Genomic DNA, 24959 nt, shown 5'->3' with positions numbered 1-24959 from the left:
CCAATCTTCACATCAGGCAGGCAGCCAGACTCACAATTTTGATATGGGCCAATTCATTAAAACATTAGGCTTCCACTGGGAAGCGAAGCACTCAGCAAAGACTGCTGCTGTATCCTGCTCCACACTAGCCCCATGCTGGCAGCTCCAAGCATCTCAGTTTAATTTTTCTGCAGGTTTTTTTTCCTCCACGCACCTCCCAATCTCTAAGGGGTTTTGGAGGAGGGAAACAACTGCAAATATTTTTATTTCTGTAGGCTCCAGAACAAAATCCCCTAACAATTGAAAAGCTTCAAGCAAGACATCCCTCCCTCTGGAAGGTGGAAACGGCTTTGACAGGCAGCAAAGGCCCACACATTTGCCTGTCTTGATCGCCATGAGAACAGATGCTATTCGTGTTACATCAGCTCCAGCTCAGACTGTCAAACTCCAGCCAGAGTTGCCAAGTGTGAAATATTTCCTATGATACATGTTCAGTAGCCCTGTCAGGCTCTCCCTCAGCCTAGCTGGATTACAGCATGTACAAGATGTGCAACCTGTTAATGACTGCTGCTCACAGCCACCAGCATTGCTTCCAGTGCATGTCAGACCATGGGGCTTCCTCACCTCTTGTCAACTCACAAACCAACACTTGGAGCAGAAAGTGAGTGGCCCAGTACTGGAACCAGCAGGACACCTACATCCTTCTCCTATATTACTTCCAAGCAGCAAGCTCCCGCTGTCAGCTTGTAACAAAAAAGTCTGATCTCAGCCATTAGCAATATAACCTTGCATTTTGTACTATTGTATTTCATCCCATTTCTCCTGTATTAGCCTTCAAAATTGCTACCCCCTTCAAAATATCCTACCTCCTTGTATAGGATATCCCAGTCCTCCCCTATATTGACAATGCCTCCAGTTTTGGATAAGCAGCCAATTTGATTAGCACATCCATTTTGGCATGCCAAGATAATTAATAAAACCTGGGCCCAGGACAAGCCTCTGGGAAACTCTCGTAATTTCTTATAATTTCTGTACTTATCTCCATCTCAACTAATAACTCACCATGTGGCACTGTAGCAAATGGATTAGTGGAGTCCAAAGCAATCAATTTGACTGCATTTAGTGGGACCTCCAACCTGGCAGCAGGGTAGAAGAGATCTCAGTGTAGAAAAGCATCCAAAATTCATTTCAGAAGTGTCTGGGGAGCTCTAGAAACATCCATCCCAACCTACATAATATTCCATGGATACTTAATGTCAACAGTCAGAATTTGCATCTTACTTCTTGTCAAAATTTGCCTGACATCATCCTGAAGCTACTAGATCTTGTTACATCTTTGTCACTCCATCAAAGAACTCTTAATTCCTCTTCCCCAAGCAAAGCACAAGCAAACAGTGAGCAGCTCACCCTTACATCTCCTCAGAGCTGCACAAAACGGCTCACAGGGCATCCAGCACCCCCAGCTGCCTGTGGATTTCCTGTTCCACATTCCATGTCTTGGGTTAGCCACTGTCCTCTGAGCTTGCAGTGCTCTCCCAGCCCAAGGCCCGCGAACATGCAGGTAAGGGAAGGCTCCCCGCAGCTATGCCCAGTGTTTCCAGCTGCAGTGTTGCCTGCTGTTCCTGGACACCACCGCTCCAAGGGGCCACATGCCACCGGGGCCCCATCTCTCCCAGAGCATAAAGATCTTGCTTTATGCAAGAGGACTTGCTTCCACAGAGAGTTCTGCCCACATCCCACTTTGCTCACAGCCTCGCAGGAGCTGTCCCTGCCCCACTTTTCTAACGCACCGCCAACCCAGCGGTTGTCCTTCGGCAGCGCTGCCAGTGCTGCTAGCGGCTGCCACGGGTTGGGGAGGCACAAAGCCGCTGGCTCAGGGGCTGCCCCTCTGCTGGCTCCGGGAGAAGGGCTGGGTGCTGGGGGGAGGGTCCAGGTAATGCCAAGAGAAGAGACTCCTCTCTGGTCTCTCCGGCCCAGCCCGCGGCACTGAGGCGGGAGGCCGGTGTGGCCGTAGTGAGGGCACGCCCCGGGAGAGAGACCCGAATGGGCCCGGGTTGTGAATTACAACCCCGTGCACGGCCGGTGCTTTGTCTCCCGCCTGTCGGATGCCCGACGCAGCCCCTTCACCGCAGCGAGGGCCGCCGTGACCGGACACCCCCCGGAGCTCCGTCTGCCACCTGCTTTCAGGGCCCAGGGGCATCGCCCTGACCCTGCCGCCAGTCCCGCCGCAGCCCCCCGTCCGCAGAGCGGCGGCCGAACCCCGCCGCTCGGCCCCTCCCTCCCTCGGAAAGAAACCACATCAGGAAAGTATTCGGGGTATTTTCAGCGGCTTTTAATGCGATTTCGCAGCTGGAAGCGGGAGGGGCCTCCCCGCGCCGCCCGGACCACCGCGAAGGGCCCGCCCGCCGCCGCGCGAGTGCCGCCAGCAGGGGGCGCCAGCGCGCCGCCGCCGGGGCGGTGCGGCGGCCACGTCGGAGGGCGCGCGGGGCCGCCCCGCGCCGAGGGGCCCGGGGTGCGCGGGGCGAGGCGGCCCCGGCGAGCGCGGGGGGCGGCGGAGGGTGGGGAGATGGGGGGGAGCGGCGGGGGCTGCGCGGCTGCTGGAGCCATTAGCGCGGGGCTGGCGCGGCCGAAGGCCGGGCTTGGAGCTCCCTCCCCCGCCCGAGCCCCGTCCCGGGGACGTCATGGGAGGGAGGTATAAAATTTCAGCGTCGGGGCCGGGGGAGCGGTAGTGTGCGCGGGCGGGCCGGTGTGGAGCGGTGTCGGTGTACGGACCGGGGCACGACGGTCAGCGGAACCCACGGGCGCGGCGGACGGCCCGGCGGCAGCGCTCTCGGCTGGGCGAGAAGCGCGGCGGTGCCACGCTCCCGGGCGCCAAGGGCCGGGCACCGGGCGATGTAGGGCGCGGGGCCCGGCGGGGGCATGAATGGTGCAGCGAGAGGGGCGGGCGCGGCGCTCCCCCCGCGGCGGCGGGGCGGTGCGGGCCGCTGACACGTGCGGCGGCGCGGCGCGGCGGGGCGCCCCCTGCTCCGCGGGGCGCGGGGCGGCGCATGGGGAAGGAGCGCGGCGCGGCGAGGCACGGCGCCTGCCGCTTCTCCTTGCGGAGCGCTGCCAGCTCTTCCTGGAAGTCCTGAGTCGCGCACGGCGCAGTGAGTTCATGCACCTCCTCGCCAAGCCTCAGCCCGCGGGTTCTGGGGAGGCTGCCGCCAGCACACCGCCCGGTTCCCCGCGCCCTCTCGCCGCCGCTCGGGGGTCTCCCCCGGAGGCCCCCGCCGCCGCTTCCTCACACATGAAGATGTACGTGCAAAGGGCTCTGGTGCTGCTCTCCCTGCTGAGCTTCGCTACCGTGAGCCTCTCGCTGTCGTCCTGCACCACCTTGGACCTGGACCACATCAAGAAGAAGAGGGTAGAGGCCATCCGAGGGCAGATCCTGAGCAAGCTGCGGCTCACCAGCCCGCCGGAGACCGCGGGGCCGGCCCATGTGCCCTACCAGATCCTGGCCCTCTATAACAGCACTCGGGAGCTGCTGGAGGAGATGGAGGAGGAGAAGGAAGAAAGCTGCTCTCAGGACAACACCGAGTCAGAATACTATGCCAAAGAGATTCATAAATTTGACATGATCCAGGGCCTCCCCGAACACAGTAAGTGCGGGACTCCCCCCGTGCCGGCCGGGGTGCCGCGCCCGCGGGGCAGAGTGCCCGGGATCCCGGGCGCGGGGGAGGGACGGCCAGCCGGGGCCGAGGGGCGCCGGGCCCCCGCCGAAGGGGCCGCTTCCCCGGCGGGGCGGAGGGCGCGTCTCCGCCCGGCCGCGCTCGGTACGGAGGTGAGCGGGAGCCGCGGGGCCGGGGGCGCTCGGCACGGCGCGGGGCTTGGCCGGCAGTGGGGAAGGTGGGTGGCGGGGTCCCGGAGCGGCATCGGCCCAGGCCCCGGCGGCAGCGGCGAGCCGAGCCCGCGCCTAGAAGCCCGTGCCTAGAGCCCTGACATCAGGACAAGGCGGCAAGCCGTGCGGGTGGCGGGGTGAATGCTGCGCACCGGGCGGGGAGACAGCGCAGGTCTGCTGTTTGGGTGACAGCAGGTATTCGGCCTCCTCCCCGCTGAAGCTCCAGCGACTGCCGCAGAGATACCGGCAACTGCCCGGTCCGTGCAGCACCCGCGCCGGCAGTCAGAAGGTGGAGAGGTGCTTGCTGAAGAGACTGCTGCTTGGAGGACACTGATGAAGGTGTTACTCAGATAGTGTGAGCGTTCAGAGAGCGAGCAGAAGACAACAGGGATGCAGAGCAGGTGTAAAGCAGACAGTGATGCCAAAGGGACCCCCAAGGGAACACAGGCGCTGAGGAAACATGACAGATGTTGAGCAGGTGTGAAGCAGATGATGAGCAAGCCCAGATGTGGACACTAAACAGATTCAGGTGCAGAAGCTGAGCAGATACAAAGACAGAGACTGAGCAGACATGAACTCAAAGCAGATTGCAGATGCTGAGCACATGTAGACACAAGCAGTCATTTTGGTTTGTTTGGGATTCCTTAGAATTGGAAGATGCGGTCATACCACTATCCAGGGTGTTCTCCTGTGATGTTGTGCCACCCCGGGGACAAGATTTGAACACCAGCAGTTTTGGGGAGGAGCTGTGACTTGGTGGAGGCAGCCACAGAATGCAGTTACTCTGCCAGGTTTATGTTAATCTTGACGTATGATGAGCTGGAATAAGCTACAATTTGGTAATGCAACAAATTTTACTTAATCTCTAGCAGACTGCATTCCATATGGTTATATGATTAGCTCTTAGCTCAGCAGACACTGAGATTCAAGGAACAGAAAGGGCAAAGGTTACCTGTATTTCAGCGGTTTTGATCTACTGAAGTGTCATTTGTGAAACTATAAACATATATTATGGGAAAACCAAGTGTCTGCAAAATAGTACAGCCACACTATGCATTTTGGGAGGAAGGAGGTGGGGAAAACACAAAGCACAACAGTGGCAAATGAAGTTAGGGGTGTGGATTTGGCTAAAATTGAGGGGAAAGTGGAATGAAGAAGCAGTGCATGAAAAGGAGTGATGAGTAGGGATTGTGGCTTTGGGAAAATTCCTGTAGAAATGATCCTGTGCCATGTGCCCATAGGATACTAGGTTCAAAAGACCAAGTAGTGCTGAGATTAAATTTCTGGGAGTGGGTAGTGTAGATGCCACCACCCAGAGAAAGAGGGAACTTTGTAATTTGGTCCCACCGGGGGAGACTAGCTCCAGACAGATTGTGGTGGCAAGAGACATGCTCTTTTTGAAACCTGGGGAGTTTCATTGCTTACACCATGGCTGAATTTGGCCCCGCATCTTCAGAAGTGGCTGATGTTCAACTTTCCCATGACTCTGTCACTGTGCCAGGTGGTGATCTAAGAGCATGCTCTGAGCCAAAGCCTGTCTCCTGGGGGGGGGGGGAGGGGGGGGGAAGGGGAGCACTACTCCATTGAAGGAACTGCAGTGATGATACAGACAAGTCTGAAATGTGTGCACACTCACACAAACTGTTCTAGCTCCAGCCTATTAGTCAACTGTCATATTGGCTCAGAGAAGTCATCCTTTTCAAAGATGCAAAGCCCAAAAGTGAGGAGAGCTGAGGAGCAAAAATAGCAGATGAGAGAGCCAAGTTCTCCATCCCTTCTCTGAGCTGCTTGGTGACTCACAGAATGGTCTTTTCCCCTGTGCCTCTCAGGTACACTGCCTCAATTTAAAGGGATTTTCTTTCAGAGAATAACTTACTTTTGACCAGCCATTCACTTCAGGGATCTCATAAAACTCACGTGATCAGATCTGACTTGGTTATGTTCAAGCTTGGGAAGCATCTGCAACAGTCCTGAAAATAGCTTTTTGCTTACCTTCCTGAGGGAAAAACAGATGCCATTTTCCAAGGCAGCTTGAGAGACAAGGCAATTAAAGTCATGGGTCACTAGGGCCAAGCATCTATTCCCTCCAAACCTGCCACCTGCAGAGTTGCAGATGGATCAACTTTTTTCTCTAAAGTTATGCAGCTTTGGCACGAAACACCTTGGTGATTCAGAGGTATAATACAGCATGAGGCAATACCTGCTCACAGCCAGCCTACCCTTCCTTCTCATCGAACTGCACAGCCATCAGCCTTCCTGGGGCTTGCCAGAAACAGCAGCTGTTTCTGCTGGATCCAGCAGCATGTGGTGAGCCTGCACCTCATGTAGAGCAGTGGTAGGAAGGTGGAAGGTCCCGAAAGAACCTGCTCTCTCTATTACATTATCCACACAAAGAGGCTGCTGGTCTCATCACTGGTGCAGTGAACAGCTCTGGGTGTGACTCCACAGTAATAGCTGGGTCCAGTTGTGAGGCTGTGTCATACCAGACAGCCTGGCATGGTGCACAGGGTGTCCAGGGTCCTGGTCTCCAGGCTTGATTACTGCCACTGAGAGCTGTGGACTGGGAGAGCTTGCAGGAATATTGCCTCCAGGCTTTGTTCTGTGCTGGTGGTGAACAGGTCTGGATTCCAGTGTGATTAACACACCTCAGCTGGGTCTGGACCAAATTCCCTGAAAAATCCCCTTGCTCCCTTTGCCTGTGACCTCGTGCAAAAAAGCACTTTGCCACAAAGCTGTCAAGTTTCCTGGAGTGAGACCTCTATCCTGAGCCCCGTGCTAAGAGAAACAGACTCCAGCCTCCCAGGGCTTGGAGTGAAACACTGAACACAGCCCCATTTCTGCATCACAGAGGGCTTGTTCCCAGCGTACAAAGGGAACATGACACTTTTAGGGAAGGGAAAAGAGCTATTACTGTTTTCATTGGGAAGGTCTCCCAAGAGCAGCACCTTGATAGTGAAGCAGGTAGAAAGCAATGTGGCTCTTTCTTTCACAGCAGGTGAATTACAATAGATGCAATGTCTTATCACCATGGCTGTCTAATTTAGCCAAAAGCATTAAGGAGATGATAACACATTAGGTGTCTTTCATCAGCTCTGTGCTGTAGGACCATATTTGCAGCTTCTAAAGAGATTGTCAGAAAAAGCACTGCTGTAGGAAACATACTGAGCTGGACTGACCAGTGGTCTGATGCAAAAAGGCATTTCTAACAATAATTGGGACACCCCTTACGGCCAGGCAGTCAGGTCTGAAATGAAAGGGCAGGCTGTTAACAGCACTATTAATAGGGCTAAATGTGCAAAGCAGCTTCAGGGGCTATTGAAACACAGTATCTGCCAAGCTCTAGGATACAGAACAGTAATCAGTGTTATACTTCAGCTAGAACATGTCTTTGGGCGCTTAATGAGAACTTGGGTTTTTGCTGGGCTTTTCTGCAGCATCAAACCTTGAATTGGTCACAGGGCTGGAGTCCCCACAGTAGGAGTATGTGTGTGGCTGGGGTACTCCTTGTGTTGCAGGGTTTTTGGGCTGGGCAGGCCAGCTCGTGCCTGCAGTGGGATCTGGTCTCCAGGGATGTGTGAACAGCCACCTCTTCAATAACAGCTAGAGACTTTCCTGTGTGGGAATGCTGATCTGTTCAGTAGTAGTAATGACAAAACCTCCTCCAATTAAAGCCCAGTGTCAGCATCTGGTCATTAGCTTACTGAGTAAAATTTCAGCACCCTAAAAACACATCCTTGAAAACTGGCAGGGTCCTGCTTGCTGAATTTGTGTGTAAGACAAGAGGAAGACCTTAATCTCCATTGATATGAGTGTACATCAGTGTTGCTGAAATCAGAATTTGGCATGGGAGGTGAACCTCTGCAGTCAGGTGCTGTTTCACACTATCCCATTTTCAGAAGCTGTTTCTCAGGGGAGATACTTATGGTGAGATCAAAAAAAGGGCCTGCAGGACGTCAGGAATGTAACTTGAAGGTTGTTCCAGCTAGGGCTTCTAGCCTATTTGTCAAAGACTGGAACCATGCCTGGGAACAGGTGATAGTTTTTCTTTCTGTTTCTTTCTGTTCATTTGTTTAGAAGCAACTTAAGTATCAGCAGATATAAGAGCCTCCTGCTGCATTGGACAACAGTCAGAGGTCATCTGAAAGGCTCTGCAGGGCTGCAAACAAACCTGCATGTGGACATGGAGCAAGAACTGCTGTGTCTTGTTTGCAGGAAGCTTTCACGATGCTAGAGACTTGAAGGCTAACAAGGTCAATAGGAGAGAAATGACAGCAACAACAAAGACTTCCATGAGACCAAAATGGTCCCTTTGAAGAAAGTCTTACTTGCTATTGAGGACTCTGTTTTGGACATTAAAGATTTTACCTCCTCTCTTTTGAGGCATCTGTGAAATGGGTTTTTCTGTTCAGCAGGCACACATGGAAGCAGAAAATTGCTGTATTATTTCCTGCTCATGTGTATCTCCACAGGCCCAGTACTATTAATGAAGTCCTTCTCCAGTTCATGAGTGAGAACCAATTTTAAACCCCAGTTCTTTCAGTACACATTGGATAATCAATGCCATAAAGAGTCTTTGACACCTCATGCTTTGTGGTTTTTGACACTGGGTGGCTTCCATTCTAGGAGGCAATGTCAAGATTTGTAAAACTAAGATTCAGCAGCAATGGGATCACTTTGTATGTAGCTTCGTGTCTCCATCATGAGCAGAGTAACAGCATCCTAGCTGTTGGGAATAGGCCCCACTAACTGCAAGTGAGATTGTCCCATTGCCTGGACTGGGGTTGTCATTTTGGATGCAGCCAACTGATGAGTATTAGCAACGTTTGATGAGCAGAGTTGGAAGACATAATAATAAACATACTGTGGTTGATCTCTACTGATTCTTCATCTTGTAGCATTGAAGTAATGATGGCAGTAGGGGGAATGTTTGCAAAATGTTGCAATGTAGACCAAATTTGAGTGAATTCATCCTGTGTTATCTTGAGCTAGGTAGCCATGCTTCACAGGTGGCAAGACTTTTGAATGACAAGTCTCTACTGGAAAGCTCTTTCTCAAACAATACTTATTTGAGATCCTGCCCCTCAGAGATGTGATTCTCAGTGTTTCTCTATTTTTTTTCTCCTAGATGAGTTGGGCATTTGTCCAAAAGGTGTCACCTCCAATGTGTTCCGCTTTAATGTGTCGTCAGCAGAGAAGAACAGCACCAACCTATTCCGGGCTGAGTTTCGGGTGCTGCGCGTGCCCAACCCAAGCTCCAAACGCAGTGAGCAGCGCATTGAGCTCTTCCAGGTGAGTATTCTTATCACCTTCCCCAGTGTCTGAGCCCAGAATAGCTTGGCTCCTTAATGGTTGTCTCAGCTGATATGTGGAAGCCCATAGAAGAGAGAAGAAAGTGCATGCTGTAACCCAGGCCTCTTCCACCATATGCAGTGATACAGTCACCTTCCTTTCCTTTTACAATGTGGTGCTGCCCTTTTCCCACTTGGAAGGGGAGCCCCTCATCAGTGGAGCAGCTCTGACCCTTCTGTCACATCTTGTGTAGGACCCTTGGCAGTCTTACTCCTTTGACTTTTGCAGACAGTTGGTGCTAATTCAATGGATGGAGCTCTCTGTCTTGTCACTGATTTACTAGAAAAATAGTGCTTGCTTTCTATGTTCCCTTCAGCAGTAGCTCCCCAGAAGCACAATTCAGGCCACCTGTACTTATCTGGAATTTTTTTTTAACCTAGGGACTGACAGAATAAGGTATGGTTCGGGCTTGGAAGTGGTAATAGGCTGAACTGGACCACCTAATGATACAGCTTAGCATCCAGGCAGCACATTCCCACAGGCTCATGTCTGTCCACTTTTCCATAAGAGTGCAGCTAAAATTGTGTTTGGGTGGCACTTCTTGAGGACTTCCTGGAATCCAGCATCAAAGGTCAGAGCAATTCTCTACCAGATGACACAACTGACAAGGAGGTGTTCTCAGAGCTTCTCCATAGGTTCAGTGGTCTGTGGGTCTGCAGGAAGGAACACCTTGAATGTGCTGTGGTTGTTTGTCTGGAAGTGGAAAGAGATGTCAGAGCAGAGGCAGAGGTCTCCAAACCTGAACAGCCCTTTTGTGTTTTGACAAAAGTTGGAATGTAGGACACCTGAAAATGCCAAAGGGAGAACTCGATAAATTGGCTTCCTGGGCAGGTGACTTGTGGCCAGATGCTGCATTTACCACTGGTGGTTCTACTCTGATATCCAGATCCATATTGCACAGCTGCATACAAAAACAAACCCATCCATTAAATGAATTGCCACGTGCTTCTGCCTCTCTATGTGTCCCTAAACCATTCTCAATTGAGAGAGGTGGGCTGCTTAGGATACAGAAATAAGCACTGTGTAGATCTCTGGAGTTCAAGTTGGTTGTGAAGCATGTCCTTCTCACCTGACCCAGGGTATTCCTGGTGTCTCACTTGCCAAGACCAACTTTCTAAATTAGTTTTTAGCAAGCTAAGGGGAAAAAAAAAAGACTAAAGGCCATCCCTTCCTTCTGCATGGCACTGGCTGATTTTTTCCACCACTCCTTCTGACACAGATCCTTCGGCCAGATGAGCACATAGCGAAGCAGCGGTACCTCAGCGGCAGGAATGTGCAGACACGGGGCTCCCCTGAGTGGCTGTCCTTCGATGTCACCGAGACCGTGCGTGAGTGGCTCCTGCACAGAGGTAGGGGTCTTAGCTGCACTGTGTGGCAAGGCATCCACAGAAATGGGGATCAATGCTCACAGAAGTATCTTTCTGCTCCCCTTGTTACAGGAGCTTGGTTCACAGAGAGGACAGGTTCTTTCAGTCTGAGAACAAGCTTTCCTCCAGAGAGCTTCCTCAATGTCTGACATTTGCTATATTCCTGCCTCTTTTCCTGGAGGCCCCACCATGTAGCTGTGTGGGCTGAGTCAGAAGAAGGATTTATTCCTTGGAGGAAATTCTTTACAGCTAAGCCCAGAGGGGACCCCTCTGCTTGTCTAAATGATCATAGAAAATGACAAATGCTTTGCTTACATTTTGATGTGAATTGGAGCAAATGTAGTATAGGAAAAAGCAGCAAGGATCCTGGTTTATTTAGCTGTGTACAGCTTGTCAGGTATAAACGTGAGGAAATACCAGAGGCTGACACACCTAGACAGCTGGAGGCTTTAACACTGCAGAGAACACACCTCTGCCAGTGCTGGACAGCCCAACAGATAGTTACAGGGCAGTTCCCAGCAAGAACACTGACCCCATTCACAGCTGGAGCAAAAAGCATCACCACTCACAGCGGGACTGGCCTACACAGATAGAAGCTAGGTGCCACTGAAGACTGGAATGCAGGTACTGGCAAGCAGCTGCTCCCTGGAAGGGTAAGCTGTGAGCTTGCAGGCTCCTCCTATTTCAAGCAATCTAAGTTGTGCCCTGATGGCTGAAGCTCAGAGCTGGAACTGCAGCAAGCTCTGGGCAGGCACACTAGCTGACAAGACATCACAGAGTATATATGGTGCTAGGCACCTTGTCAATGCCCCAGGAAGCCAGATGTTTTAATTCATGGCACAACATAAAAAAGGAGCTTTCATAAGAGTCTTATGTTCCTGTAGTCAGGCCCACACAGCATGACTGGTCCAGGAAGTTATTATGAAAGTAGATTTGCCTCTGGAAAGTCTGTGTGATTGAGACTGCTAGCAGTTCAATAAAACAGGAGGTTGCAGCTGCTGAGAAGAATGCTTCCAGTAAAATTACTTGTCCATATCCAACTTGCTTATTTTCAGATTTCTCCTTCAGACACTAAGCAGAAGCCAGATAATAGGTACTGAGGATTGTGAAACTGATTTAAGATACCAAAAGCCAGCTCTTCAAAATACTTGTTTTCCCAGGGAAGCTTCTTGAAGCTCACAAATGTTTTTGGATGCTGAATAGCCTAAAAAAAGTAACAAGAAGCACCCTTCTTACCTCTCCAGAAAGTTCCCTTTAGCAAGAACAAGGCTTTTGGCAAAGCTGAAGCTACTGGATTTTTCTTTCTGTTCTTCCCAAGGCAGCATCTGTTCCTCAAATCTGATAACACTCCTGACTTGGAGACCAACTCATTGTCTAGGGGTTAGCACAGCTGTGTAAAACTTCCTTAAAACTTCTTTATGCCAGGAGCTGTCCCAGCTGAGAAAGACTGTTTCTCACAGAGTCATCTTCTTTGCAGAGTCCAACCTTGGCCTGGAAATTAGCATACACTGTCCTTGCCATACTTTTCAGTCCAACGGGGACATCTTGGAGAATTTGCATGAAGTCCTGGAGATCAAGTTCAAAGGTGATAAAGAGCTGGGTTAGGGGAGGTTGTTGGGGAAGGGAAAGCCTCAAGCATATAAAGAAAAAAATGAGGTCTTGCTTTGTGTATTCAAGCACTTCACATTGTGTAACATTTGTCTTAAAACATATCTGGGTTTGTGTGTTCATTCTATGGGTATATCCACTATATACATAGGTTACAAAAAGAAGTAAGGGCAGGCTGGGTGGGTTTGCATGAGTGTCTGCAGAAAGGAGTAATTTTATATTTCAGTGTCTCTCTGGGAAGTTCAACTTGATGCCTTCTCAGATTTCCACAGAGGCTCTACTTTGCAGTTAGAGTGACTGAAACACAAGGAAGTTAGGCATCCTGTGTGAGGTGGCTCAGAGACTCAGTGGCTTGGCTGGCCTAAGAACTAGGAACCTCCTGGCTTGCAGCCCTGGGCAGCAGCCACTGGCCCCCACAGGCTCCATTTCTGAGGCTGTTCCGCAGAGTGCCAATTATCTGACATCTTCTTTAAACCATTCATCTTCCTGCCTATCCTGGGATTCAAGCCAGGAGTGAGTGGATGGATTAATGGCCCCACCAGCAGTTTGCAAATGGTAAAACAGGTGGCCCATAAGCCTCTATTTCAGGCCTGCAACAGTCAAATTTACCAGAAATAAAGGGGTCTCTGTGAGGGAAGAAGTAGACATGCTGCCTGAACCTGGTTCAAGAGCAAGCATGAGAGTGTTAAATTGAAAGGTCTTGTTGCATTCTTGCAACATTGCTGATTTCTTCTTTGTGGATCCTCTTTTTTGAAGGCATTGACAGTGAGGATGACTATGGCCGCGGGGACCTGGGCCGCCTGAAGAAGCAGAAAGACTTGCATAATCCCCACCTCATCTTGATGATGTTACCCCCACATCGACTGGAGAGTCCCGTGTTGGGAAGCCAAAGAAAGAAACGGGCCCTGGATACCAACTACTGTTTCCGGTAAGTGAGAAGGGATCCTGCTGGGACCCCATGCCTGGGGCAGGCAGGCCGGGTGAGACTCCATGCCACCGGAAAAGGCAGAGCCCTCCAGGGGGTTGTGTCACAAGGGCCACTGGCCAGCTCAGCAGAGTTGTTCTGTGCTTCTGGCAGAGCCACTGGTTCAAAGAGATCCACAAGGCTGTGCTTCCAGGAGCACAGGCTGAGCAGGACCTGCAGCAGCCCCATGGCAGTTGCTGGAGCAGCTGGGTCCTGCCTGGCAGGGGTGGTGGGAAAAGCAGCAGTGCCCCTGAGCCGCCACCGCTGCCTGGCTGTGCTGCTCCTGGTGCTTGGCACACGCAGCCACCACATGCCACCAGCACTGCTGCTACGAGTCCTTCTGCTCAGGAAGCTGCAGCTCGCAACTGCATGTAAGGCCCCCCTTTAGATTCACTGTGCTTCACTACTGTGTTTCAGGAACCTGGAGGAGAACTGCTGTGTGCGTCCTCTGTACATCGACTTCCGACAGGACCTCGGCTGGAAATGGGTCCACGAGCCCAAGGGCTACTTTGCTAACTTTTGTTCAGGCCCTTGTCCGTACCTCCGCAGCGCAGACACCACTCACAGCACGGTACATCCACTAGATTATCCTGCCAGGGCTTGTGGCTATGATTGCCTTCCTCCCTAAGTCTGATCAATATCCAGTCTTTTCAAAGCAGCATAAGCAGTTCAGATCAGTATTTGTGAAAAACCTTCCAAGGAAACTGCAGAAAAAAGCCTGGGTGGTTCAGCAGGGAAAATGTGCTTGCTTTGGAGTCAGTACTGAGTCTGCTTTCAGGCAAATCTTGATGAGGAAGATGCTGTTGTCTCTTAGATAAGATATGAAAGAGCAGAACTGATGGTTTTAGGGTACTTACTTGGCAGTGGCCATAGTATTAACTGAATTGTTCACATCAAACATCAGTTCTGGTAATTATCTTCTTCCTAAATTTCTCCTGCAGTTTGCACTGGACAGAGGATTTTTCTACACTCTGTGCCAGGTTGTCATGAAAAACTGTTGTGCAATGGCATATGCCTGCCATCTGCTCCTAAAGGGGCAGCTATAGCTCAAAAGTGTAGGGAAATCCATGTCCATTTCCAGAAGTAAATACAGCCACTCAGTAGGATATCCTTTTTCACAGGTATCCTTTCCAGCTGCATAAATCCTACCTGACCTACAGCAGGGAGGAGACTAGGCAGTGAGATTTTTGAGTGAAAACTTGGCAGAAAGCAAATGTCTCTAGGTAACTTAAGCACAACCTCTGGTCAGCCTTTGGGAAGAATGCAGTCTGAGCCTGGCTAGAGCAGAAAAAAAATAAAAGTAATAGAATAACACAGGCATGGGAGAAGTATTGAGAGAGACAGATTAAGGATCAGACAGTCCACTGCTGAAGCAGGAAAAGTCAGAGGAAAATCCTGTGTGCTTCTGCCCACAAGAGTCAAAAGGCAGCAATCCAGATAATGCAACAGCTCACTAGCAAACTAACTTCAGATTTCACTAAAAAAGTCACTGGAAAAAACAGATTCAGCTGAAGAACAAATAACTAGGTAAGGATGATATTTCAGAAAAGATTCTAACATTTTTTTGACAGTCTGCATAGCAGTAAGGTTCAATGAAGCTCAAGGACTAATATCAGTGGGAACAGCTGATCTGTGGGAATGAAGAAGTGAACAGATGCTGGGCAGTAACCACAAGACAAAGCAAGGGAATTAACAGCTTTGAAAGGGTAATGGGCATGTAGCTTTACCATCTGGTTGTCCTGAGAAGCTCTCCAGAAGGTAACTGGACTGAATCAGTGTGAGAGAAAGGAGACTTTAGAATGACTCCTAATGATCTTAAACAAAAAAGGAAATGAGCAAGCGTTAAGGTCAGTGAAGTGATCAAAGAAAACTTTAGAACAATATAGCTGCTGACAGCTTGCAGGCAACACTTAGGAAAACTCACCAGTCTAACTTGCTGTTGAGTAGCGACTCAGAGCACATGTAGCCCTGTGGTACAGCCAGGGCTACTTTGCTTAGGATCCCAGAGAGTTTCTACCACAAAAATAGTGATTCCGTGGGTCTAGATGATAGAACAGGATGTATCCTTAGCACCTCTCATCTCCAAAGACTGTAAAGTACTTCAAATAGAATGTGCCAGACCCTGTCATTTATACCAGATAAGCACTGAAGAGACCACACTAGTGCAGGTGAGATCATGCTCACTGCTGAGAAGTGGTCACTTCTGGCAGGAAAGGTGGCAGCTGTTCTGTAGTGGTTACATGGTTGTAGTGTAGAGTCATCTGTGGGCTGGGGCCAGCTGGGAGGCGGAATCCAGTGGGGTCCCACAGGACTGTTCTGGCTCCAGTTTTACAGTGTCATGACTTGGAGGATGGAGTGGAGGGACAAAGCATCAGACAGTTCAAAGCTGGGAGGGAATTGTGGATACTTGAGAGGACTGGCATCCATCCAGTGCTATCTGGAGATGTTGGTTGAAATAAGCAGCACTGATAGTCTTTCTTCTGGTTTCTTTAATAGAATCCAAGACAGCATGGCCCCAGGCTGGTTACACCCAACCTTGTTAAAAGCAAAAATTGTGACACACTGCTGTACCAAATTAGAGATGAAAGGAGACTACTTGCACTCCTTCAACCCTCAGGCATCAGTCACAGAGAGCAAGGGTATTACCATTAGGAAAAAAAACAAAAAACAAAAAACTCCTAAGAGTCAGGCCAGGGCAGGTGAGACCATTTAAAAGCAGGCCATGATCAGGAAGTGACAGGGGAGTATTACTCATCTCAGGGAAATACCCTCTGATGAGTCTAGTGCAAACACCTCAAGACTTGTTGACTTGGCAGCCCCTTCCTGTCCTCAGCCAATTTAAATGTATTCCTGACCTTGTCACGACACTTCCTTTGTTCCTGCAGGTGCTGGGTTTATATAACACGCTGAACCCTGAGGCATCTGCTTCGCCCTGCTGTGTTCCCCAGGACCTGGAGCCACTCACTATCTTGTACTATGTTGGGAGGACCCCCAAAGTGGAGCAGCTCTCCAACATGGTGGTGAAATCCTGCAAGTGCAGCTGAAAGAACCCCTGGCCCACCCAAAGCCAAGGAAAAAACTGTCAGCACCCACTCTCCTGCTCCCAGGCTAACACAAAGAGAACTGGGGGTCAGAGACTACGCATGCTGAGGGCCAAGTGCCAAACCTTGAGAGTCTGGCAGCCCTTGGGGATTTCTTCTGGAACACTCCTTGGTCGTCTTGGCAGTGTAATGTTCCTTCTAGGAAGTACTTTGGTGACACAAAGGCCACACTCTCCAAAATGGCTGGACAGTTGGTGCAGAAGAAAAGGATAATGTGGAAGAACTGCAGTGTATTTGAATGCTAGGTGGTTGAGATGGGAAAGCAAGAGAATGAGAAAGCAGATGAAAGGAAGAATGGAAAAGGGGAGATGTTTTCTATTCTTGCTTTAGCTATCTTAAGACCTCAGCTCTCCCCATTAGCCTGAAGTATTAAAGGTTTTCCCTGTAGGAGGAATTTTTGAAGGTTTCCTTAGAGAAGGAAAATGCACCAAGCAGGGAAGCTGCTAAGAGAAGTGCTCAGAGATAAATTTAAGACTTTTGTTCCTCAGAGCTGTGCTCCAGGAGTCTTGCAACTGAAACTGTGTCTGCAAAAACCTCTAAGTTCAGTTGACAGATCCTGGCTATTGGGTTCCAAATGCAAACTGCAAGGCTCCCAGTCAGCCTACCGAGGGTGGGCAAATACAAGGAAAGAGGGTGCTGAGTCCATTTTCAGAGTGACTGAAGTCTCCATTCAGCTCTTTTAGCTTCCTGGAGTTTCTAAGAGATGATTTTGGGGTCAGAGCAGGAGCATCTGTGGGTACCTGAATACTGGGCCTATTCATTTGTGATCTGACACACCCTGAGGACCTCTTGTCTGTTGTGGTTTGTGAGGTGCTTTGGGGTGTCTGCACCTGTTCTGCATGATGACCTGAACTTGGTCTCACCTGCCAAGACTAAAAAAATAGTAATCTCAAAAACTTTGTAAAAAATAAATATTTGGGGGGTGGGGGGAGATGCTAACTTTTTCATAAGCAAGTTTTTTGTTGGAGGGTAAGATGATTTGCTGGTTTTAAACTGCTACTGCTGTGGCATACTCAGTCTAAAATTTTTACCCTTTCCAAAATGTTTCTTCAAAAGAACAGATAGAATTTAGGTCAGCAAGAAAATTCCAAAATGGAACTTTCTTATTACCCTCAAACTGTACCTGGCGTAAATGAGCCCCGTTCCAACCTAGTCCTTCAGACATGTACATCACTGCTGGCATCTGCTTTTGATAGATTCATATAAAGCTCCCCTCAAACATAAAACACTTTCAACAATACTGTTTAAATATCCAAGGCAACGCAGTTGCCTCAGCTGACAAATGTTGTATGTCCATTTGAAGATATATATGGTCTGCCAGTACAGACCTGTACATCCATGTATTTAACACACCCTTCCTCTCATGTACTGATTTCATGCTCATAAAAAAGATTACAGATGCTGCCCAGGCAAGAAATCAATGTAGTCCTTTAAATGGGCTTTTGCAGCCATAGATAGTCCCAGAGGTAAAAATCTCTGGTGCTGAATGCCACATGAGACTCAGAGGCTGTCTCTGACTTGCCAAAACACAGCTACTGAAAGTCCTGTTCTAGAGACCACAGAGGTTCGTCCCTGTCTCCTCCCATTTCCTGCTCCCCAGCAACTGAGTGTAAAATGACACCTAGCTGGTTAATCCCTTGTGGCCAGGGCTCTCCACAGCCAGCTCAGAATCCAGCTCTTCCATCAAGCCCTTCACAACAGTGGCTGCTTCCACATAGCTCATGTGAGGCTGCCAAACTGTGTAAACTCAAATGTCTTAATAAACCATAAACAGCCCTTCCTGAACCATCACCAGCTGGTAGATGTTAGCAAGGGTGGGTCACTGAAGGCAGCCTGCCAACCTGTGTGCCATTTTGGCCAGGGCCCACATACCCTGATAGAGGCACTACCCAGTGCTTTATCCTTTTCATCTCTGGGACTCCCTGACATGTGTGATTGGTGTGATGATGAAAGCTCTGATCAGCCCTGCAGCACAACAGTATTGCTGTGCCTGTGCACCTCTCCATGCCCAGGCTTCCCTGCCACCTGCCCAGGGAGGGAACAAATAAATGCATTATGACTACAGCACCAGAAATTTACTAGCTACAAGAGAGTGTGTGTGTGTGGGAGAAATCCAGATGCCTATTGGCATAGGAATTCTCTCTGATCTCCTTTTAGTAGCAGCCTCAAGGGAGGTTTTGGTTTACAAGCTGCAGTCTGTTCTTTGGTCATTGTTCCTCCTGAGCCCTGGGCTGGCTTCCTTGCTAATAAACAGGGAAACAAGGAGGGGGAGCTGCAAAGGCTTGAGCTAGAACACTTGCACACTCAAAGTTCTGTGTGGCACTTGGAGCACATCAGAACCACCCAGGATTAACCCTGGCAGCCCCTTGCAATGGGACTGTCTTACTAGCCCTTGTTCACTGCTGCTCCTCAGTGACAGGAAGGGGTGGCAGAAAGACCAAGCCTTTTGCCTCTTGGCAAAGGAGACAAAATGGCAATGGAAAATCAGGGGTGAAGACTCCTGGGGTGTCCAACCAGTATAGACACAGGTATACTCATGGGAACAATAATTTTTTAAATCAAACACATTTCAGTTACTGCTTTTCTGTTCAGCCTTCCATTTCTGTAGCAACATTTGAGAATTAGATTTGTGAGACAGGCTCTGAATTCTTTTTAAAATGGAAGTAACTTTTCTAGGGGTGTTTCAGCTATAATTCAGCAACAAACTATATTAGCTACATGGGGCTTAGTAACAGATTGAACAGGAGTAACGCTCCTGGGTGCAAATGTACCAAAATGTTTCAGGACACTTGTGTGAGAAGGCAGAGGGCAGTTACTGTGCTGTTACTAGCTAGCAAATTGAAGAAGACAATGGGAAAGAAAAAGTGGGATCTTCATTGCCAACACTGAATACAGCTCTCAACAGTTCCCTTTTGTTGTTTTCAGAAACAAACAAAAGCTGATGAAAACAATCCCAGCACAGTTTGTCTCTTTAACAAAGATCAATGGTTAGAAAGAGTGAAAAAACCCTATTCTGCAGTGCCATAAGGCAGATCCTACACAGATGATCAAACAACCATCTGTGCAGCCCCTGTTGTTTCTCTGTGGCAAACTACTACAGTTTTGCAAAAGGCCTAGACCTGAACTTGAACACCTTGTTTTTCAGGCTGTAGTGCACTGTAGAGCTCTGAGAGGAACACCGCTTCAGTGAATACAGAACGTACATTTTTAACTCAGCAAAGAATGCTCTTTGCAGACTAAATGAGTCTTTGTCCCCTGGGCTTTGAATTGGATGGGCTTTAGCAATCCCACTGCACTTACATAAAGCCCATCCCTATTACCACTGTGTGAACTGGGATATGCTGCTTGGTGTTTCACCTTTCCATATAACCAACAGACATGAGTACCCTCAGTGAGAAAGATGGACTGTGCCCAAAAGTAATAAAAGACAAACATACCTGTCCACTCCTCTGGCAATATCATAGCTCTGTTCTGCTGGGTCCTGGGATGTCTCATATCTCTGCTTTGGCTATCAAATTTTCATTTTTTCAGTTCACAGATCCTTATCTTATCTTTCTGTGCTGCTCTGAAGCTTTCCTTATCTGTGACTAGAATGTCCTCACCAGAGCAAAGATTCAGGAGGTCTGGCTCAGGTTTCTTTGTAAATGCAATCACTACAGCCATCCCATGAAGAGGATCCATTGCAATGTCTTAGGAGGCACATGTCTTCAATATGTTCTCAAGTCCAATGCAGGACAGGTTGAGTATCACAGTGACCAGAACACAACTCTAGAGACAGCTCCACTGTGCAGAAAAGGTTTTTTCCTCCTTACAAGTGTTTATAGTGGCATACAAAAGAGCATCTCTGTAGTACTGGCTTGTCTTCTCTAATAGGTGATCAAAAGACAATGAAGTCAATCATGAAAATACAGTTTTCAATACATATGGAGTCAACAGTGTGGTATCTACACACTTGGAAAACTATATTACTTTGTGGTCTTACTGGCTGCCTATAATCTACATTAATTGTGGTTTAGAGTAACAGCAGCAATTTGGATCTAGTGCAAGGATGCAAATATGCCTTCTAATTCTTTAAAAATAATATCTATTATATTTTACATTCAAAATCAGTAGAAAATATTGGTCAAAAGCTGTATAAAATTACTATGTTTAGTAAAAGAAAACCTGGACTTTCAGATTCCTGCTTTACCAGTATTTTCTTTTGCATATAGGGAATTAACTTAAATCCTGGTTAACTTCTTATGCAGTTCCAGAAGTGAAGATGGAAACAACAAACCTCAGTGTCTCTTGTCCTCTCTTGAAGAGAGGCTTCATACACAAATGCAAGATCCTTTATCATGTAACAAGTCAACATAGAAGAGATGAGACAGTTTACTCATTATGAAATAGATTGTCTTAGAAATGAATTCTGGTGTATCAAGAAGAAATACAGCAAATGAAAACTGTTAATTAATAATTGCCATTTTCTAAATGACAGTAATGCATTTGAGAGGCCACTTATGCCACTTATAATTACAGTAAGAATATGGTACGGCACTTTGGATGTCACAGCGTGTTTCCAGGAAAGAACAACTTCCAAGATTAAAGATCTCAGTAACTTGGCTGCTTTATAACACCCCTATGTAGGACTAGGTTTCTTAGACAGATAGAGAGATGGTCTAAAGGCATTCAACCATGCAACTGGGCCCTTTCCACTACTGGCCTATGATTTAATAAAAGATGCACTTAGGGATAAGGTCCTTATCCCTATCTAATGGTATAATGGTTTCTTTACAGCTGTGGTTTATGGCAAACCATTCTTTCCCTCCTCCCCTCTCCCTCCACCCTCCCCATTATTGGTTTCCCACATCCTGCAAACTTAGTGACCAGCTTCCAGGCAGAAACTCTGTCCCCTAGGCTGGTTTATGCTGCTATTGTTAATTTAAACCAAGCAATACCAAGTGGTACCTTCTGAAGACAAAGACTTATTTCTCCCTCTTTCAGGAAGCTTGTGATCTTTGTAAAGGGTGATATTCTTTGCCTCTCATTTCACTTAGTTGACTAGGAAAGATCATAGAATGGTTTGGTTGGAAGGAACCTTAAAGATAATGTAGTTTCAACCCCCTACCATGGATAGGGACACCTGTTAGACTATGTTGCTCAGAGCTTCATCCAGCCTGGCCTTGAACATCCCCAGGGTTCCAGCATCCATGTTTTCCCTGGGCAGCCTGAGTGCCTCACAAACCTCACAGTAAAGAATTTCTTCCTAATATCTAATCTAAAGTTACTCTTTCAGTTTGAATCCATTCCTTCTGGTCCTGTCACTACATGATGTTGTAAAAAGTCTTTTTGTCATGTAGGCTCCCTTCAGGTACTGGAAGGCCAATTAGGTCACCCTTAAGCCATCTCTTTTCCAGGTTGAACAAACCCAGTTCTCTCACTCTGTCTTCACAGAAGTGCTCTGTCCCTCTGATCATCTTGGTTTCCCTCCTCTGCACTCGCTCCAACAGTTCCCTGCTCTGGGGAGCCCAGAGCTGATGCAGCCCTGCAGGTGGGCCCTCACCAGAGCAGAGCAGAGCAGAGCAGAGCAGAGCAGAGCAGAGCAGAGCAGAGCAGAGGGATCCCCTCCCTGGCCCTGCTGCCCACGCTGCTCTGGATGCAGCCCAGGACACGTTTGGCTCTCTGGGCTGGCAGTGCCCAGGGCTGGCTCATGTGCAGCCTCTCAGCCAGCAGCAGCCCCAAGTCCTTCTGGGCAGGGCTACTCTGGGGCTGTTCATCCCCAGCCTGTGCTGGTACCAGGGTTGGCCTGACCCAGGTACAGCACCTTGCACTTGACTCTGTTAAACCTCATGAGGTTCCCATGGCCCCACTTCTTGAGTTTGTCCAGCTCCCTCTGGATGGCAACCCATCCTTCAGGTGTGACAGAAGAAAAGGAAGAAGATGCCTCATTGCTGTCCACATGAGGCCAATACAGGAAGAAAAAAAGCAACATGTAGGCATTAGGTGTGTTGCAGAAAGCAAAGCAGACTTCCTTTTTCTGGTCTGCCAACACACAGCCATTTCTCACTAGCTGTTTAGATATTCACTCATCAGATTCAGAAATGAGGCATTATAACAATATATCATGGCCAGTCCATATACATCACTCGATGAAAGAAACCAGCTGTGTCATCTCAAACCATATTTCCTGACGTTTTTCAGGAAGGATTTATTTTTTCTCCTAAGTTATTATCCTCTTCAGGAAGCAGACAAAACAAAGATTTGCTGTGCAGCCAGGGGCAAATCTTACAGGATTTGTGCAATGCATGTAGCGTAATGACTGGGGAATGTCATGGTAACCATATTCTGGCCCTTTCTTGAAACAAGATTTTGGCCTTTTGAAGTGCTGAAATCCTCTTGCAGGTTGACTAGATGCTTGAGAGAAATCCACTGTTTTTAAGGATTTGTAAGAAACTCCACTTGCAGAGGAAAGCAGTAGCAGACAGTCTGACTCACAACTAGAGTCTCTGAAAGACATCCAGCTTGCAACAAGCTGCCTTGCATGACACAATTTGACATCTGCCCCCTCAGAGGAGACTTGCTACAAAAATCTCTAAGTATGCTTCAGGATCTGAAGATCTCTTGAGATAGTACCATGCTAAGTGCTCTGTCATGCTAATCTGAAGAACTGGAAAAAAACAAACAGAACAAACAAAGAGAAACAAAAGAGATGGCAATAAAATCTCAGGAAAGCATAGTGTGGCAGCACTTACATAGTGCTGAATACACATTTTATATTGTCTTCATTTTTGTCAATTTTACCTGCCTTCATTCAAAACACCTGGGGCACAATTTGGCAGAGGGAGCCACCAATCTTTATTCCTAGATAATTTCAAAAAGAAGTTTTACTACACGTATGAAGACATGAGTTTTGTAGGTCTGTGTATAAGGAAAAAAAAATCCAGGCTGATATCACAGACAAAGTGGATTCCACACAGAATTTCTGGACTTAGAAATAGTGAAGAAAACACTTTCAGGAAGGAAGACAAGCCCAGGCAGAATGGGGGAAGCATCATGCAACTGGAAGCATTAGTAATGTAAGTACTGGCACCAGTGGGATGCTAAAACTTCCCAGCAGATTCACAGCTCTCCATCTGCACTTGAAGAATGGTGTATTAAGACATCCTAGGTGTATTAAATATATTATATTAAATATATCTGACACAGCACAACTTTTTCAGAAGATCATATAAATAAGGCAAAACCACATGAAAACCATGAGGTAAATCCTATACAATAATTACTGGAAACAGTGTGGAAAAAATCCCTTGCCATTTTTCTTCCCTAGACTCAGAAAAAAACAGTTTTACAGTAGAATGAGGAAGTGATGACAGTCAAGCAGTTTGACTTGTCAGTAAAGAAACTTTTCAAAGATTCCCTCCTGAATTTTGACATGATAATACTCAAGATATAGGGATCAGCTCAACAACCCCAAAATATTTTTGGGGAAGATTTTATGACTTTAGAACATAACTGAGTACTGTAACTTGTCTCCCCTTTGTGTGGGGGAAGGAGACTACCATTACTGTAATTATGGTGAAATAAGATTTTATAAAATATTCTTGCAGGGGCACCAAATTGAATTAATGTTCAGGAGTTGTCTTCTGTTGCCCATCCCAGAACAGCAAGAGCCAAAATGTCAAAATACAGCGTGGAAATTGCTTTTAGAGATAACAGCACCTCTTTCACCTGCCCCGAACAAATGATAAAAATTTTGTTAATAAAAGACGTATCTTTAACAGTCCCTAAATCCTTAACAACTGCATCCAATTTCATCTTTTTAAGGCAAATTTGATTTGTCTGATAGGTCAGATAAAGAAGCCACTTCTTTTCAAAGAATAGAAGATTTCTCAAGCTCACTGTCTGTGCTGTAGGCGTGGACTTGTAGAGAAGAGGCCTTGGTAAGTACAGTCTTTTCCCTTGGGAACCACGATGATTCACTGAATACCACTGGCAAAGGCTTCATACCAGGGTCTCCACAGTGATCAGTGATTCTTTCCTTTTAATTCAAAACAGCAGTGAAAACTCCTTTTCAGTGAGGGCCAATAAAATCCTTTTTTGGTAAGTTAATAGAGCAGACTCTTCAGGGCAGACATGGTGTTAACTTGTCACCTTCAGTTCAGTGGAGTTGTCCTCTTGCATTACAACTGCAGAGGAAGACTCAGAATCCAACAATTTTGGGATCAGTCTGCATTTCCTAACTACTCATCTCTAAGTCAGCAGGGAATCTTAATTCTTTGGAAAAGGACAGCAGTGTTCTAAAGTGGGAATGAACAAGTTACCAGGTTCCTAAAGACATGCTGTGGTTGTGCACATTCACCTTGAAGGTGCTCTGCACTCGAGCTCTTTGGAAAACAAAGACAGCAAGAAGCAAAATGTGTATGAATAAGATAACTTAAAAGCTTCAGTTAGTGGAAAAGTTTTTTTCCATATTTACATGATTAACCATTTACAAGGATTTTAGTATGGATGACTTTCATATAGCCACCTACTTTCCTCCAAAATCCCTGTTTGTCTAGAGGTGGATCTCGGTGTCCCTTATGTGCTTTTAAAAGTTTCTGAAAGCCTCTGCAATATATAGTGCCCAGCCAGATGAAAGCATACACAAGTTGCATGTGACAACTTGGCATATGTCAGCAACAGACACTTTTCTTGAGCAAACTCAAGGACCACAGGATGAATGCTGGTGAACATGC

General features: G+C 47.9%; 2 protein-coding genes across 2 annotated transcripts in view; both read left to right on the top strand.

The window, feature by feature from the left end:
• LOC143694378 (uncharacterized) overlaps window positions 1-24959 on the top strand; it is a 470045-nt gene that overhangs the window by 408517 nt on the left and 36569 nt on the right. The window lies entirely within an intron of this gene.
• Window positions 2590-20422, top strand: TGFB3 (transforming growth factor beta 3). Its single transcript, XM_054634796.2, has 7 exons — window positions 2590-3617; window positions 8982-9145; window positions 10425-10554; window positions 12050-12157; window positions 12937-13108; window positions 13562-13715; window positions 16030-20422. The coding sequence occupies exons 1-7, from the start codon at window positions 2903-2905 to the stop codon at window positions 16186-16188; spliced, it is 1602 nt and encodes a 533-aa protein (XP_054490771.2). The 5' UTR covers window positions 2590-2902; the 3' UTR covers window positions 16189-20422.

Source organism: Agelaius phoeniceus, chromosome 6 (assembly GCF_051311805.1).
Source record: "Agelaius phoeniceus isolate bAgePho1 chromosome 6, bAgePho1.hap1, whole genome shotgun sequence".
Lineage (NCBI taxonomy): Eukaryota > Metazoa > Chordata > Aves > Passeriformes > Icteridae > Agelaius > Agelaius phoeniceus.
Note: the sequence above shows the minus strand (reverse complement) of the source record. Positions and strands in the feature narration are given on the sequence as shown.